Source organism: Oncorhynchus masou, unplaced genomic scaffold, assembly GCF_036934945.1.
Source record: "Oncorhynchus masou masou isolate Uvic2021 unplaced genomic scaffold, UVic_Omas_1.1 unplaced_scaffold_5246, whole genome shotgun sequence".
Taxonomy (NCBI): Eukaryota; Metazoa; Chordata; class Actinopteri; order Salmoniformes; family Salmonidae; genus Oncorhynchus; species Oncorhynchus masou.
The window spans coordinates 1-17,942 of NW_027011654.1; the positions used below are offsets into that span (position 1 = coordinate 1).

Consider the following 17,942-nt stretch of genomic DNA (forward strand, 5'->3'; position numbering starts at 1 on the left):
AGACTCTGTGTTATGTACCTGTATAGGCGCTGTGTTATGTACCTGTATAGACTCTGTGTTATGTACCTGTATAGACTTGTGTTATGACTGTATAGACTCTGTTATGTACCTGTATAGACTCTGTGTTATGTACCTCTGTGTTATGTACCAGGGAAGGAGAAACAGTTCAAAGAAATAAGTCCAAGTGGTAACTATGTATCTGTGTGTTATGTACCTGTATAGTATGTGTGTGTTATAGTCTGTGTGTGTATGTGTACCTGTGTGTGTATGTGTGTATGTCTGTGTGTATGTCTGTGTGTGTGTGTGTTATGTGTGTGTATAGTCTGTGTTATGCACCTGTATAGACTCTGTGTTATGTACTAGGGAAGGAGAAACAGTTCATGTGTGTGTGTAAGTCTGTGTGTGTAGTATATGTGTGTGCATGAACTATGTGTGTGTGTCTGTGTGTGTGTGTATGTGTGTGTATGTAGTGTGTGTATAGTCTGTGTGTGTGTATATGTGTGTGTGTGTATGTGTATCTGTAGTATTTATGTGTGTGTGTGTACCTTCCAACTCTTGGGGCTGATGGAGATGACACACTGCTGTCTGCTGGATGTTCCACCAGCCTCCACCTCCCCTTCTTCTACAGGAGCTGTCACACACACACACACACACACACACACACACACACACACACACACACACACACACACACACACACACACACACACACACACACACACACACACACACACACACACACACACACACACACACACACACACACACACACACACGCACACACACACACACGCACACAGAGACACACAGAGACACACACACACACACACGCAGACAGAGACACACACACACACAGACTCGGACACACACAGACAGAGACACACACAGACACACAGACACACACAGACAGAGACAGAGACACACACACACATACACACACACACACACACACACACACACACACACACACACACACACACACACACACGGACCGGAACCCACAAGATAACATGAATGACCCAAGAAGAACAGCAACAGTAAAGCCCAGTGAAGAATGATCTCCAAAACCAGCTAAACATATCATGGGTTGTTTTCTCACCGATACAAGGAAGTTTATCGTGGTCCAGGTACATCCTCGCCACACCATCCTGACAAACGCCATCATAATCCACCAATAAGAGAAGAGACAGGAGAGGTGTTAGAGGCTGCTACCTCCTATCATGTAGAATAATACACTACATGACCAAAAGTATGTGGAAACCTGCCCGTCGACCGGCTCATTCTAAAATCATGGGCTTTAATATGGAGTTGGTCCCCCCATTTTGCTGTGAAAACAGCCTCCCTCCACCTTCTGGGAAGGCTTTCCACTAGATGTTGGAACATTGCATAACAGCCCACTATTCTGGGAAGGCTTTCCACTAGATGTAGGAACATTGCTGCTATTACAGCCTCCACTCTCTGGGAAGGCTTTCCACAAGATGTTGGAACATTGCTGCAATAACAGCCTCCACTCTGGGAAGGCTTTCCGCTGATGTTGGAACATTGCTGCTCAGCCACTCTTCTGGGAAGGCTTTCCACTAGATGTTGGAATATTGCTGCTATAACAGCCTCACTGGGAAGGCTCCACTAGATGTTGGAACATTGCTGCTATAACAGACCCACTCTTCTGGGAAGGCTTTCCACTAGATGTAGGAACATTGCTGCTATTACAGCCTCCACTCTTCTGGGAAGGCTTTCCACAAGATGTTGGAACATTGCTGCTATAACAGCCTCCAGTCTTCTGGGGAAGGCTCCGCTAGATGTTGGAACATTGCTGCTATAACAGCCTCCACTCTTCTGGGAAGGCTTTCCACTAGATGTTGGAACCTTGCTGCTATAACAGCCTCCACTCTTCTGGGAAGGCTTTCCACTAGATGATGGAACATTGCTGCTATAACAGCCTCCACTCTTCTGGGAAGGCTTTCCACTAGATGTTGAACATTGCTGCTATAACAGCCTCCACTCTCCTGGGAAGGCTTTCCACTAGATGTTGAAACATTGCTGCTATAACAGCCTCCACTCTTCTGGGAAGGCTTTCCACTAGATGTTGAACATTGCTGCTATAACAGCCTCCACTCTTCTGGGAAGGCTTTCCACTAGATGTTGGAACATTGCTGCTATAACAGCCTCCACTGTTCTGGGAAGGCTTTCCACTAGATGTTGGAACATTGTTGCTATAACAGCCTCCACTCTTCTGGGAAGGCTTTCCACTAGATGTTGGAACATTGCTGCTATAACAGCCTCCACTCTTCTGGGAAGGCTTTCCACTAGATGTAGGAACATTGCTGCTATAACAGCCTCCACTCTTCTGGGAAGGCTTTCCACTAGATGTTGGAACATTGCTGCTATAACAGCCTCCACTCTTCTGGGAAGGCTTTCCACTAGATGTTGGAACATTGCTGCTATAACAGCCTCCACTCTTCTGGGAAGGCTTTCCACTAGATGTTGGAACATTGCTGCTATAACAGCCTCCACTCTTCTGGGAAGGCTTTCCACTAGATGTTGGAACATTGCTGCTATAACAGCCTCCACTCTTCTGGGAAGGCTTTCCACTAGATGTTGGAACATTGCTGCTATAACAGCCTCCACTCTTCTGGGAAGGCTTTCCACTAGATGTTGGAACATTGCTGCTATAACAGCCTCCACTCTTCTGGGAAGGCTTTCCACTAGATGTTGGAACATTGCTGCTATAACAGCCTCCACTCTTCTGGGAAGGCTTTCCACTAGATGTTGGAACATTGCTGCTATAACAGCCTCCACTCTTCTGGGAAGGCTTTCCACTAGATGTTGGAACATTGCTGCTATAACAGCCTCCACTCTTCTGGGAAGGCTTTCCACTAGATGTAGGAACATTGCTGCTATAACAGCCTCCTCTCTTCTGGGAAGGCTTTCCACTAGATGTTGGAACATTACTGCTATAACAGCCTCCACTGTTCTGGGAAGTCTTTCCACTAGATGTAGGAACATTGCTGCTATAACAGCCTCCACTCTTCTGGGAAGGCTTTCCACTAGATGTTGGAACATTGCTGCTATAACAGCCTCCACTCTTCTGGGAAGGCTTTCCACTAGATGTTGGAACATTGCTGCTATAACAGCCTCCACTCTTCAGGGAAGGCTTTCCACTAGATGTTGGAACATTGCTGCTATAACAGCCTCCACTCTTCTGGGAAGGCTTTCCACTAGATGTTGGAACATTGCTGCTATAACAACCTCCACTCTTCTGGGAAGGCTTTCCACTAGATGTTGGGACATTGCTGCTATAACAACCTCCACTCTTCTGGGAAGGCTTTCCACTAGATGTTGGAACATTGCTGCTATTACAGCCTCCACTCTCCTGGGAAGGCTTTCCACTAGATGTTGGGACATTGCTGCTATAACAGCCTCCACTCTTCTGGGAAGGCTTTCCACTAGATGTTGGAACATTGCTGCTATAACAGCCTCCACTCTCCTGGGAAGGCTTTCCACTAGATGTTGAAACATTGCTGCTATAACAGCCTCCACTCTTCTGGGAAGGCTTTCCACTAGATGTTGGAACATTGCTGCTATAACAGCCTCCACTCTTCTGGGAAGGCTTTCCACTAGATGTTGGAACATTGCTGCTATAACAGCCTCCACTGTTCTGGGAAGGCTTTCCACTAGATGTTGGAACATTGCTGCTATAACAGCCTCCACTCTTCTGGGAAGGCTTTCCACTAGATGTTGGAACATTGCTGCTATAACAGCCTCCACTCTTCTGGGAAGGCTTTCCACTAGATGTAGGAACATTGCTGCTATAACAGCCTCCACTCTTCTGGGAAGGCTTTCCACTAGATGTTGGAACATTGCTGCTATAACAGCCTCCACTCTTCTGGGAAGGCTTTCCACTAGATGTAGGAACATTGCTGCTATAACAGCCTCCACTCTTCTGGGAAGGCTTTCCACTAGATGTAGGAACATTGCTGCTATAACAGCCTCCACTCTTCTGGGAAGGCTTTCCACTAGATGTTGGGACATTGCTGCTATAACAGCCTCCACTCTTCTGGGAAGGCTTTCTACTAGATGTTGGAACATTGCTGCTATAACAGCCTCCACTCTTCTGGGAAGGCTTTCCACTAGATGTTGGAACATTGTTGCTATAACAGCCTCCACTCTTCTGGGAAGGCTTTCCACTAGATGTTGGAACATTGCTGCTATAACAACCTCCACTCTTCTGGGAAGGCTTTCCACTAGATGTAGGAACATTGCTGCTATAACAACCTCCACTCTTCTGGGAAGGCTTTCCACTAGATGTAGGAACATTGCTGCTATAACAGCCTCCTCTCTTCTGGGAAGGCTTTCCACTAGATGTTGGAACATTGCTGCTATAACAACCTCCACTCTTCTGGGAAGGCTTTCCACTAGATGTTGGAACATTGCTGCTATAACAGCCTCCACTCTTCTGGGAAGGCTTTCCACTAGATGTTGGGACATTGCTGCTATAACAGCCTCCACTCTTCTGGGAAGGCTTTCTACTAGATGTTGGAACATTGCTGCTATAACAGCCTCCACTCTTCTGGGAAGGCTTTCCACTAGATGTTGGAACATTGTTGCTATAACAGCCTCCACTCTTCTGGGAAGGCTTTCCACTAGATGTTGGAACATTGCTGCTATAACAACCTCCACTCTTCTGGGAAGGCTTTCCACTAGATGTAGGAACATTGCTGCTATAACAACCTCCACTCTTCTGGGAAGGCTTTCCACTAGATGTAGGAACATTGCTGCTATAACAGCCTCCACTCTTCTGGGAAGGCTTTCCACTAGATGTTGGAACATTGCTGCTATAACAACCTCCACTCTTCTGGGAAGGCTTTCCACTAGATGTTGGAACATTGCTGCTATAACAGCCTCCACTCTTCTGGGAAGGCTTTCCACTAGATGTTGGAACATTGCTGCTATAACAGCCTCCACTCTTCTGGGAAGGCTTTCCACTAGATGGTTGAACATTGCTGCTATAACAGCCTCCACTCCTCTGGGAAGGCTTTCCACTAGATGGTTGAACATTGCTGCTATAACAGCCTCCACTCTTCTGGGAAGGCTTTCCACTAGATGTTGGAACATTGCTGCTATAACAGCCTCCACTCTCCTGGGAAGGCTTTCCACTAGATGTTGGAACATTGCTGCTATAACAGCCTCCACTCTCCTGGGAAGGCTTTCCACTAGATGTAGGAACATTGCTGCTATAACAGCCTCCACTCTTCTGGGAAGGCTTTCCACTAGATGTTGGAACATTGCTGCTATAACAGCCTCCACTCTTCTGGGAAGGCTTTCCACTAGATGTTGGAACATTGCTGTGAGGACTTGCTTCCATTCAGCCACAGGAGCATTAGTGAGGTCGGGCGCTGATTTTGGGCGATTAAGGCCTGGCTCGCAGTCGGTGTTCCAATTCATCCCAAAGGTGTTTGATGGGGTTGAGGTCAGGGCTCTGTGGGGGACAGTCAAGTCTTTCACACCGATCTCGACAAACCATTTCTGTATGGACCTGGCTTTGTGTTCGGGGGCGTTGTCATGCTGAAACAGGAAAGGCCCTTCCCCATACTGTTGCCTTAAAGTTGGAAGCACAGAACTGTCTAGAATGTCATTGTATGCTGTAGAGTTAAGATTTCCCTTCACTGGAACTAAGGGGCCTGAACCAATGAAAAACAGCCCAAGACCATTATTCCTTATCCACCAAACTTTACAGTTGGCACTATACACATACTTTTGTATAAATACGATTGGCCCACAGTTTTGTGAGCCAATCGTCTTTGTCAGTGATCTACGGCGCCTCGATAAAGGAAGTAGTGCCGCGGCAGCAGCTTTTTAAGGCGGTCGACCGCAGCACTACCCGGTAGACGCGACTGACGAGTGTATCCTGCCTGTGCGGAAGGATACCATATTGGAGTGATGCAATAGCACGCGTAACCGCGGTTACGTACGTAACCTGTGTTTCTTGTAGCAGCTCAATCCTCCCTATAAACTTTGCTTCTTTTCCATAAGTTCGGACTTGCGACAGCGGACATGAGAAGATGCGGACAAAAAATAATACACACACTAATTAGTCACCACCTTAGAAATACGAGAGTCCCGTGAACACAACGGTGATGTTTGTTAGGCTGCACGCCATCCACAAGCTTTACGGCAGTCGTCTGAACTCTCTATCGGACGCCCTCATTTCCGAGACGTCTTCCACGGACTGAACCGCTGGAGCTACAAAACTAAATGTCACCAACATGGACACAAATGTGTTGGTTGTTCTGCTCTACGATAAACAAGCTTCAGGGGAATTGTCTTTTCATATCTACGGTAGCTAGAGACAACAAGTTCAGGGGAGTTGTCTTTTCATATCTACGGTAGCTAGAGACAAGTTCAGGGGAGTTGTCTTTTCATATCTACGGTAGCTAGAGACAACAAGTTCAGGGGAGTTGTCTTTTCATATCTACGGTAGCTAGAGACAACAAGTTCAGGGGAGTTGTCTTTTCATATCTACGGTAGCTAGAGACAACAAGTTCAGGGGAGTTGTCTTTTCATATCTACGGTAGCTAGAGACAACAAGTTCAGGGGAGTTGTCTTTTCATATCTACGGTAGCTAGAGACAACAAGTTCAGGGAGTTGTCTTTTCATATCTACGGTAGCTAGAGACAACAAGTTCAGGGGAGTTGTCTTTTCATATCTACGGTAGCTAGAGACAACAAGTTCAGGGGAGTCGTCTTTTCATATCTACGGTAGCTAGAGACAACAAGTTCAGGGAGTTGTCTTTTCATATCTACGGTAGCTAGAGACAACAAGTTCAGGGGAGTTGTCTTTTCATATCTACGGTAGCTAGAGACAACAAGTTCAGGGGAGTTGTCTTTTCATATCTACGGTAGCTAGAGACAACAAGTTCAGGGGAGTCGTCTTTTCATATCTACGGTAGCTAGAGACAACAAGTTCAGGGGAGTTGTCTTTTCATATCTACGGTAGCTAGAGACAAGTTCAGGGGAGTTGTCTTTTCATATCTACGGTAGCTAGAGACAACAAGTTCAGGGGAGTCGTTTTTTCATATCTACGGTAGCTAGAGACAACAAGTTCAGGGGAGTTGTCTTTTCATATCTACGGTAGCTAGAGACAACAAGTTCAGGGGAGTTGTCTTTTCATATCTACGGTAGCTAGAGACAACAAGTTCAGGGGAGTCCTTTTTTTCATATCTACGGTAGCTAGAGACAACAAGTTCAGGGAAGTCCTTTTTTTCATATCTACGGTAGCTACTACCTACAGACACAAACATATTTTTTTAAATGTTTATATTTTACCTTTATTTAACTAGGCAAGTCAGTTGGGAACATATTCTTATTTTCAATGACGGCCTTGTTCAGGGGCAGAACAACAGATTTGTATCTTGTCAGCTCGGGGATTTGAACTGGCAACCTTTCGGTTACTAGTCCAATGCTCTAACCACTGGGCTACCCTGCCACCCCGGTAAGTACTACGGTAGGTACTACGGTAGGTAGTACCTACAGATGCAGTCAATATACTGTCACCGTTGCACTTTACAATAGAGTGCAGTGGAGTAGAATGTTCCGTTTGTTTCTTTTTAAACTGGTTGAATGTCAATGTTTGGCCTGTTGGCACCTTAAGATAAGATAAATAATACAATCAAGAATCCCTTACCTCCAATCAAATTAATTTTACATCTAAGTATCAGTTTTGATTACGCATTTTTTTCCTCGGCCCTGTGCAGTTGTAAATCAAACAAATACACAATTAAAAGTTATTTTACAATAAATAGTCAATCATGTAAAAAAAGGTGCCGACATATTGATCTGAACTATCCAACATGTACCACTCACCCTGACCAGGAAGGAGGTGTGGAAGATGTTCTCCACCGAGCGGGAGAAGGAGGTGGGGTCTATGACAAACTCATAGTAGGAGATGGGAGATGTGGCTGGAGATACACGGGGAGAGAGGCACATGACACATAGCTCTTTAACCAACTAATATCAAATCATTTAACGTCTACAAACAAACCTTTGCCACGGAGGTCACATTTGACATTGTCCGTAAGCTTGAGTTCATTTGCAGACAACAACAAAAATCATACAATGATGGAAAGACCTGTGTGTTGTCCTTGTTAATGCAGACAGAGAAGAGCTCCAACTTCTTCATCATAGCCTCAATTTTGTCCCGCACATTGGATATAGTTGTGAAGAGTCCCTGTTATCCTAGAGTCAGATCATTCAGGTGAGAAAAAACATCACCCAGATAGGCCAGTCGTGTGAGAAACTCATCATCATGGAAGCAAGCGGTCAGACAAAGTGAAAATTATGGTCAGTTAAGAAAACTTTAAGCTCATCTCTTAATTCAAAAAACGTGTCAATACTTTGCCCCTTGATAACCAGCGCTCTTCTGTATGTTGTCAAAGCGTTACATGGTCGCTACCCAGCTCATTGCATAATGCAGAAAATACACGAGAGTTCAGGGGCCTTACTGAAACAAAGTTTCACCATTTTCACTGGTGTCCAAAACATCTTTCAAACTGTCAGGCATTCCCTTGGCGGCAAGAGCCTCTAGGTGGATGCTGCAGTGTACCCAAGAGCCTCTGGGTGGATGCTGTAGTTTACCCAAGAGCCTCTGGGTGGATGCTGCAGTGTACTCAAGAGCCTCTCGGTGGATGCTGCAGTGTACCCAAGAGCCTCTAGGTGGATGCTGCAGTGTACCCAAGAGCCTCTCGGTGGATGCTGCAGTCATAGCTAGAGTCAGAGTCATGGTCAGAGCCAGAGTCCTAGTCATAGCTAGAGTCAGAGTCATAGTCATAGCTAGAGTCAGAGTTATGGTCATAGCTGGATTCCGAGTCATAGCTAGAGTCATAGTCATAGCTCGAGTCAGAGTCATGGTCAGAGCTAGAGTCATAGCTTGAGTCCGAGGCATAGCTAGAGTCCGAGGCATAGCTAGAGTCCGAGTCATATCTAGAGTCCGAGTCATAGCTAGAGTCCGAGTCATAGCTAGAGTCATAGCTAGAGTCATAGCTAGAGTCCGAGTCATAGCTAGATTCAGAGTCAGAGTAATAGCTAGAGTCATAGCTAGAGTCAGAGTCATAGCTAGAGTCATAGTCATAGCTAGAGTCAGAGTCATAGCTAGAGTCAGAGTCATAGCTACAGTTAGAGTCATAGTCAGAGTCATAGCTAGAGTCATAGTCAGAGTCATAGCTAGAGTCATAGTCAGAGTCAGTCAGACTCATAGCTAGAGTCAGAGTCATAGCTACAGTAAGGGAATACCCCCCTGAAATGGACAAAAATGAATGGGAAAACATTGGCATAGGGCAAACCATGTACATAATGGCCAATACCACCCAATTCGGCGTTGATTCATGCAAAATGTTTTTCAAATGCCATATGGCAATTGCCAGTTGTAACACTTCAAAAATCCAACAGGTGGCGGGTGCGCTCCACCGTGGTTTTTCATATAGGAAATGGACCCCAAGTCAACATCCAAAAGCCAAATTTTGAAAAAATGAATTTATTGTCAAAAACTTATCACCCCTTAAAAAAGTGCTTTCTGGACCGTTTTTCGAAATTCTTTCGCTTTTTTTGTCAATTACACATGTGTAAGAACTGTATGAATATACTTTTATCCAATTTTATTATCATAAATGTTTTTTTTAATTACTTGCGCATAAGGCATATGTTTTGTCCATTTGCAATATGATTTCATAGGAAGTCAAAAGTCAAAAATTGCAAAATTTCATAAAAAACTTCACACACCCCTAAAAAAGTGCTTTCTGGACTGTTTTTAGAAATTCTTTCGAATTTTGTGTCAATTAGACCGAGCGAGCTACGGTCAAGCGGGATATCTCGTTGAACTCGGCACGGCCTTGGGATTATGTTTATGCCATTGCCTGCTCTCTGTGTCTTTAAGCACCGCGCTTTGTCACTCCATCCTTGCTGTGTGTGTGTGTGTGAGAGCTTTTCTTTGACATCTGTTGGGAGAAATTACTGATTTTACAGTTCAGGAGGGTTGCCTAATCACGCATATGAAGTTTTGAAAAGATCTGACCTTTTTTAACCCTTGGAAACAGCCACTATGACACCATTTAAGGCACTTCCTGTTGGTACAGGAAGCTATAAATAAACCCATATCCTGATTGGGGTATGCCTTTACAGAATCCTGAGTTTTAAGTCTTTACGTTAAGAACTGAGTTATTTACGGAGGGTTTAGTGAGTGTGTGTTATTTCAGAAAATCATAGAAAATCACAGAAATCTTGCAGAGCTCCGCAGCACACTTTAAAAATATTCGTATGAACACCCTGCAACTGGATCTGTAACTGTTGAAAAAAAAAAAACTATATTTGAACATCACCAATCTGTCATTGTACGATTTCTCTTAAATGACGATAGAAAAATGGCTGATTTTGTTTTATTGACACCGGAGGCTCCTTGACTTTGACGTGAAGTGAAAAATAATTTCTCTATTTTCATTTTGGACCTTTAATCCCAGAAAAATGGCCATAACTCAAAACCGTTGAGGCCTGGACGCCATCTTGTTCGGGGCCAACTGCCCATTATGCCAAACCTATGCTCACCAAGTTTCGGCTTCAAAATATTTTCAGTTTTCGAGATAAGGCCCCGTCGTGATTCGTGATGTTTTGTCTAATTGCAATATGATTGCTTATGCCCTCTTGTGGGATTTTCCGGGATAGTGGAAAAATGACCAAAATTTGATTATTTTATAAAACGAAAACCGAATGTCCGACAAAGTTCATTTGATGACTTCCCGGTAGGTCTGGCCCTGCCGCTCGGCCCGACGCCGTCCCCGAATTTTACAAATGTTTTCGGACGTCTAGTAAGGGACCTTACATATGCAATATGGACTTTCTCACTAACCATACAACAAATGTCGAAATGTTCCCTTAAGGTATGTTAGAGTCATAGTCAGAGTCATAGCTAGAGTCAGAGTCAGAGTCATCACAACCTTCTTTTCCTTGAGCCCTAATCTGTTTAATCTTTTTTCATTCCTTTCTGTTTAGTTCTGTTGTCTTGTGTTTTCCTTTGTACAATTGTAAAGAGACAGTCCTTGAAACAGTCATGACTCACGGTCGTCATTGAAGTAGCCCTGCAGGTATCCCAGAATCCTCTCTACCTCCTTCTCTGTAGCTTCCTGGTGAGACTCCTCCATCCTCCTCAACTGGAACAGACAATAACATCAAACATTTATTAATTTATTTAAGTTCGTCTCGTTGAGATAAAAAAATATTTTTCAGGGGCCTCCCGGGTGGCGCAGTGGTCTAAGGCTGTGCCACCAGAGACTCAGTGGTCTAAGGCTGTGCCACCAGAGACTCAGTGGTCTAAGGCTGTGCCACCAGAGACTCAGTGGTCTAAGGCTGTGCCACCAGAGACTCAGTGGTCTAAGGCTGTGCCACCAGAGACTCAGTGGTCTAACTGTGCCACCAGAGACTCAGTGGTCTAAGGCTGTGCCACCAGAGACTCAGTGGTCTAAGGCTGTGCCACCAGAGACTCAGTGGTCTAAGGCTGTGCCACCAGAGACTCAGTGGTCTAAGGCTGTGCCACCAGAGACTCTGTGGTCTAAGGCTGTGCCACCAGAGACTCAGTGGTCTAAGGCTGTGCCACCAGAGACTCTGTGGTCTAAGGCTGTGCCACCAGAGACTCAGTGGTCTAAGGCTGTGCCACCAGAGACTCAGTGGTCTAAGGCTGTGCCACCAGAGACTCAGTGGTCTAAGGCTGTGCCACCAGAGACTCAGTGGTCTAAGGCTGTGCCACCAGAGACTCAGTGGTCTAAGGCTGTGCCATCAGAGACTCTGGGTTCGAGCTCAGGCTCTGTCGCAGCTGGCCGCGACCGGGAGGTCCATGGGGCGACGCACAATTGGCCTAGCGTCGTCCGGGTTAGAGAGGGTTTGGATGCGCGCTGTGTTAAGAAGCAGTGTGGCTTTGTTGGGTTGTGTTTCGGAGGACGCATGGCTCTCGACCTTCGTCTCTCCCGAGCCCGTACGGGAGTTGTAGCGATGAGACAAGATAGTAGCTACTAACAATTGGATACCACGAAATTGGGGAGAAAAAGGGGGTAACATTCAAAAAATTAAAATTTTAAATAAAAATATTATTTTTCAAAAGAGAAACAGTCCCCATTGTGACAGAAATATTAAGCACATACAGTACAAGTCAAAAGTTTGGACACACCTACTCATTCCAGGGTTTTTCAATCATTTTACTATTTTCTACACTGTAGAATAATAGTGAAGACATCACAACTATGAAATAACACACATGGAATCAGGTAGTAACCAAAAAAGTGTTAAACAAATCTAAATATATTTTAGATTATAGATTATTCAAAGTAACCACCCTTTGCCTTGATGACAGCTTTGCACACTCTTGGCATTCTCTCAACCAGCTTCACCTGGAATGCTTTTCCAACATTCTTGAAGGTCTTCCCACATATACTGAGTACTTGTTGGCTGCTTTTCCTTCACTCTATTCGGTCCAACTCATCCCAAACCATCTCAATTGGGTTGAGGTCGGGTGATTGTGGAGGCCAGGTTATCTGATGCAGCACTCCATCACTCTCCTTCTTGGTCAAATAGCCCTGACACAGCCTGGAGGTGTGTTGGGTCATTGTCCTGTTGAAAAACAAATGATAGTCCCACTAAACTCAAACCAGATGGGATGGTGTATCGCTGCAGAATGCTGTGGTAGCCATGCTGGTTAAGTGTGCCTTGAATTCTAAATAAATCACTGACAGTGTCACCAGCAAAGCACCATCACACCTCCTCCATGCTTCACGGTGGGAACCACACATGCGGAGATCATCCGTTCACCTACTCTGTGTCTCACAAAGACACGGTGGTTGGAGCCAAAAATCTCACATCAGACTAAAGGACAGATTTCCACCCATCTATTGTCCATTTCTCATGTTTCTTGGCCCAAGCAAGTATCTTCTTCTTATTGGTGACCGTTAGTAGTGGTTTCTTTGCAGCAATTTGAACATGAAGGCCTGATTCACGCCGTCTCCTCTGAACAGTTGATGTTGAGATGTGTCTGTTACTTGAACTGCTATCTGAGGTGCAGTTAACTATAGATTGAACTCTGTGAAGAATTTATTTATTTCCCTCTTTCCCTCGAATCGGAGGTGCAGTTAGTGTGTGGCGGTCCTCATGAGAGACAGGTAACTCTAATGACCTTCTCCTCTGCAGCAGAGGTAACTCTGGGTCTTCCTTTCCTGTGGCGGTCCTCATGAGAGCCAGTTAACTCTAATGAACTTATCCTCTGCAGCAGAGGTATCTCTGGGTCTTCCTTTCCTGTGGTGGTCCTCATGAGAGCCAGTTAACACTAATGAACTTATCCTCTGCAGCAGAGGTATCTCTGGGTCTTCCTTTCCTGTGGTGGTCCTCATGAGAGACAGTTAACTCTAATGACCTTCTCCTCTGCAGCAGAGGTAACTCTGGGTCTTCCTTTCCTGTGGCGGTCCTCATGAGAGCCAGTTTCATCACAGCGCTTGATGGTTTTTGCGACCGCACTTGAAGAAACGTTCTTGAAATTTTCCAGATTGACTGACCTTCATGTCTTAAAGTAATGATGGACTGTCGTTTCTCTTTGCTTATTTGAGCTGTTCTTGCCGTAATATGGACTTGGTCTTTTACCAAATAGGGCGATGTTCTGTATACCACCCCTACCTGGTCACAACACAACTGATTGTCTCAAACGCATTAAGATGGAAAGAAATTCCACAAATTCACATTTAACAAGTCACACCTGTTAATTGAAATGCATTCCAGGTGACTAGCTCATGAAGCTGGTTGAGAGAATGCCAAGCGTGTGCAAAGCTGTCATCAAGGCAAAGGGTAGCTATTTTAAAGAATCTCAAATATAAAATATATTTTAATTTGTTTAACACTTTTTTTGGGTTACGACATGATTGTGTGTTTTTTCCATAGTTTTTCTGTCTTCACTATTATTCTACAATGTAGAAATATGTCAAAATAAATAAAGAATAATAATAATTAAGAAAACCCTGGAATGAGTTGGTGTGTCTTTTGATTTGACTTTTGACTGTTACTGTACATTCAGGCTGATCGCTGATCAAACTGATCCTCTTAACAAAGCCCAGAGCAACTTTATGTAAAACAGAGAAGGGTCGAGCCAAGCCAAGCCAAATCAAGCCAAGCCAAGCCCAAGCCAAGCCAAGCCAAGCCAAGCCAAGCCAAACTGTACTGGGCTGGGCTGGTCATCCACTAGAATTTAAGGATTTTATGAACTGGCCAGCCAGGCTAGTAGAACCCAGGTCTAAGATCAGAGCTATGAGACATTTTCTACTAGCCCGGTCTGAACGGTACTAGCCTCAGGCTAGCGGGCTAGCTTCATTTCTATCCCTGGAACCTTGAAAAGACAATGTGACAGGAGAATACAGGTTGGGGTCAAATAACAGTATGAAAAAGGGGGAGACTTCTACAGTTCAGTCAGGTTGGGGTCAAATAACAGAATGAAAAAGGGGGAGACTCCTACAGTTCAGTCAGGTTGGGGTCAAATAACAGAATGAAAAAGGGGGAGACTCCTACAGTTCAGTCAGGTTGGGGTCAAATAACAGTATGAAAAAGGGGGAGACTTCTACAGTTCAGTCAGGTTGGGGTCAAATAACAGAATGAAAAGGGGGGAGACTCCTACAGTTCAGTCAGGTTGGGGTCAAATAACAGTATGAAAAAGGGGGAGACTTCTACAGTTCAGTCAGGTTGGGGTCAAATAACAGTATGAAAAAGGGGGAGACTTCTACAGTTCAGTCAGGTTGGGGTCAAATAACAGAATGAAAAAGGGGGAGACTTCTACAGTTCAGTCAGGTTGGGGTCAAATAACAGTATGAAAAGGGGGAGACTCCTACAGTTCAGTCAGGTTGGGGTCAAATAACAGTATGAAAAAGGGGAGACTTCTACAGTTCAGTCAGGTTGGGGTCAAATAACAGTATGAAAAAGGGGAGACTTCTACAGTTCAGTCAGGTTGGGGTCAAATAACAGAATGAAAAAGGGGGAGACTCCTACAGTTCAGTCAGGTTGGGGTCAAATAACAGAATGAAAAAGGGGGAGACTCCTACAGTTCAGTCAGGTTGGGGTCAAATAACAGTATGAAAAAGGGGGAGACTTCTACAGCTCAGTGTTAAAGCGGAGACCTGAGTGGGCATGATCCTCTTGGCTTCCTTGCAGGGAGCTTTCCTCTGTCTCTCTACCCTCTGGCGAGGCGGAGGCAACTCAGCCAGGAACGACCCCATCCTGGTAGAGACACACACAGTCAGAGACTTTTACGCACTGAACTAAATAGAAACGCAACATGGAAAGTGTTGGTCCCATGTTCCATGAGCTGAAATAAAAGATCCCAGAAATGTTCCATACGCACAAAAAGCTAATTTCTCTCAAATTTTGTGCACATTTGTTTACATCCTTGTTAGTGAGGATTTCTCCATTGACAAGATAATCCATCCACATGACAGGTGTGTCACGTCAAGAAGCTGATTAAACAGCATGATCCTTACACAGGTTACACCTTGTGCTGGGGACAATAAATGGCCACTCTAAAATGTGCAGTTTTGTAACACAACGCAATGCCACAGATGTCTCAAGTTGAGGGAACGTGTAATTGGCACGCTGACTGCAGGAATGTCCACCAGAGCTGTTGCTAGATAATTGAATGTTAATTTCTCTACCATAAGCCACCTCCAACATCGTTTTAGAGAATTTGCAATTATGTCCGTCATGTGGGTGAGCGATTTGCTGATGTCAACGTTGTGAACAGAGAGCCCCATGGTGGTGGGAGGGTTATGGTATTGTGTTTGTTGATGTCAACGTTGTGAACAGAGAGCCCCATGGTGGTGGGGGGGTTATGGTATGGTGTTTGCTGATGTCAACGTTGTGAACAGAGAGCCCCATGGTGGTGGGGGTTATGGTATGGTGTTTGTTGATGTCAACGTTGTGAACAGAGAGCCCCATGGTGGAGGTGGGGTTATGGTATGGTGTTTGTTGATGTCAACGTTGTGAACAGAGAGCCCCATGGTGGAGGTGGGGTTATGGTATGGTGTTTGTTGATGTCAACGTGTGAACAGAGAGCCCCATGGTGGAGGTGGGGTTATGGTATGGTGTTTGCTAATGTCAACGTTGAACAGAGAGCCCCATGGTGGTGGGGGGTTATGGTATGGTGTTTGTTGATGTCAACATTGTGAACAGAGAGCCCCATGGTGGTGGAGGGGTTATGGTATGGTGTTTGCTGATGTCAACGTTGTGAACAGAGAGCCCCATGGTGGTGGTGGTGTTATGGTATGGTGTTTGCTGATGTGAACAGAGAGCCCCATGGTGGCAGGGGGGTTATGGTAAGGTGTTTGTTGATGTGAACAGAGAGCCCCATGGTGGAGGGGGGGGTTATGGTGAGGGCAGGCACAACGAACACAATTGCATTTTATAGTTGGCAATTTGAATGCAAAAAAATACAGTGAAGAAATACTGAGGCCCAATTTTTAAGGCATCTGTGACCAACAAATGCTTACCTGTATTTCCAATCGTGAAATCCATAGATTAGGGGCTAATTTATTTATTTCAATTCACAGATTTCCTGAACTGTAATGAAGTAAAATCAATGAAATTGTTGCATGCTGCGTTTATATTTTTTGTTCAGTACACATTTTCTCTGCGTATATTTGGTGACCTTTGCCCCAAGCATCCCAAAGAGTTGGAAGATGAAGTGAGGTGGATGAAGTGAGGTGGATGAAGTGAGGTGGATGAAGTCTGCGTTGGACTACATTGCAAACAGACTGTACCGAATCCCTGATCTAGAACGTTACAAATCACCCTGCATCCCAAATAACATTATTTAATATTAGCGATTCAACTGATCCCCTCAAACATGCTGACTATTAGCTACCCTCTGCTCTGCTCTACTCACATGTAGTGGAAGGAGGGAGCAGTCCTGAAGCAGCGTTGAGCTCTATGAGCCACCCTCTGCCACGCGTCCTGGGGGAGGTAGCCACCGCTCGCACCACCACCCTCCTCCTCCTCATCTTCATCCTCCAGGCGATTCAAACCCATGAATGACAACTGGGTGGACCAATAAGAACACAAAGGATAAAGAGTTTGCAATCTGATAAACGTTAGCCTTCACCACCTCCCACAATCCTCTCCTTGCCCTCCTCTCTCCTTGCCCTCCTCCTCCTTCCCTACCTCCCTCTCCTTCCCTTTCTCCTCCCCCACCTTCCTCTCCTCATCTACCTCCACTTCCTCCAGTCCCATCCTCCCTCCTACTTACCAGGTGTTCGGCGAAGGCTGAGGGGTCGAAGGCTGATCCCTCAGCGTGTAGCTGGCTGGCCTTCTCCTTCCCCAGGTCTGTAGCCAGCACCAGGAGCTGAGCGTCGAGAGCTGCTTCGCGGGCCTGACGGACTGAGAGAGGACAAAACATGAGGGTGAAGACAAAGAAAAGAGTGAGGATATAAGATATTAACAACTTTAAAACAACTTCCTTGGATTCGTGAGAGCTACCCCCCCACCCCTACTTTTGCCTGACTATCATCACAATCATCTGACTATGATTTCAAGGTAAGGATGCAATGCAAAGAATTGGACCGATCCTATCATACCTTCTGCAAACAGTTTGTTAGCCTCCTCCAACACGTCTGTCAGTTTGTTGTTGGTGGGACTCAACATGTCCTCTCTGTTCTCTGGGAAAAACAGAGAAGGTGAAGGTTCAAGGTACAACTGGGACAAATCATCGTAATCAATTTCCACGTCGCTGAAGTTCTATCACGTTTGCCAAATAAATATACGTAACACAAAATATATATATAAAACGCAACAAGAAACAATTTCAGCGATTTTACTGAGTTCAAATCTAATCAAATGTTATTTGTCACATAAACATGTTTAACAGATGTTATTGCGAGTGAAATGCTT

The 17,942-nt window shown here is 45.1% G+C and overlaps 1 protein-coding gene across 1 annotated transcript; it reads right to left on the minus strand.

Moving 5' to 3' along the window:
• Nucleotides 1-545: 545 nt before the first annotated feature.
• Nucleotides 546-17,710, minus strand: LOC135535878 (non-structural maintenance of chromosomes element 4 homolog A-like; the record flags this gene model as incomplete). Its single annotated transcript, XM_064962293.1, has 8 exons — nucleotides 546-631; nucleotides 1,100-1,148; nucleotides 7,863-7,957; nucleotides 11,104-11,194; nucleotides 15,182-15,281; nucleotides 16,942-17,093; nucleotides 17,302-17,432; nucleotides 17,630-17,710. Coding segments are annotated over 8 exons (785 nt in total), but the record flags the coding sequence as incomplete, so codon positions are not given.
• Nucleotides 17,711-17,942: the final 232 nt, after the last annotated feature.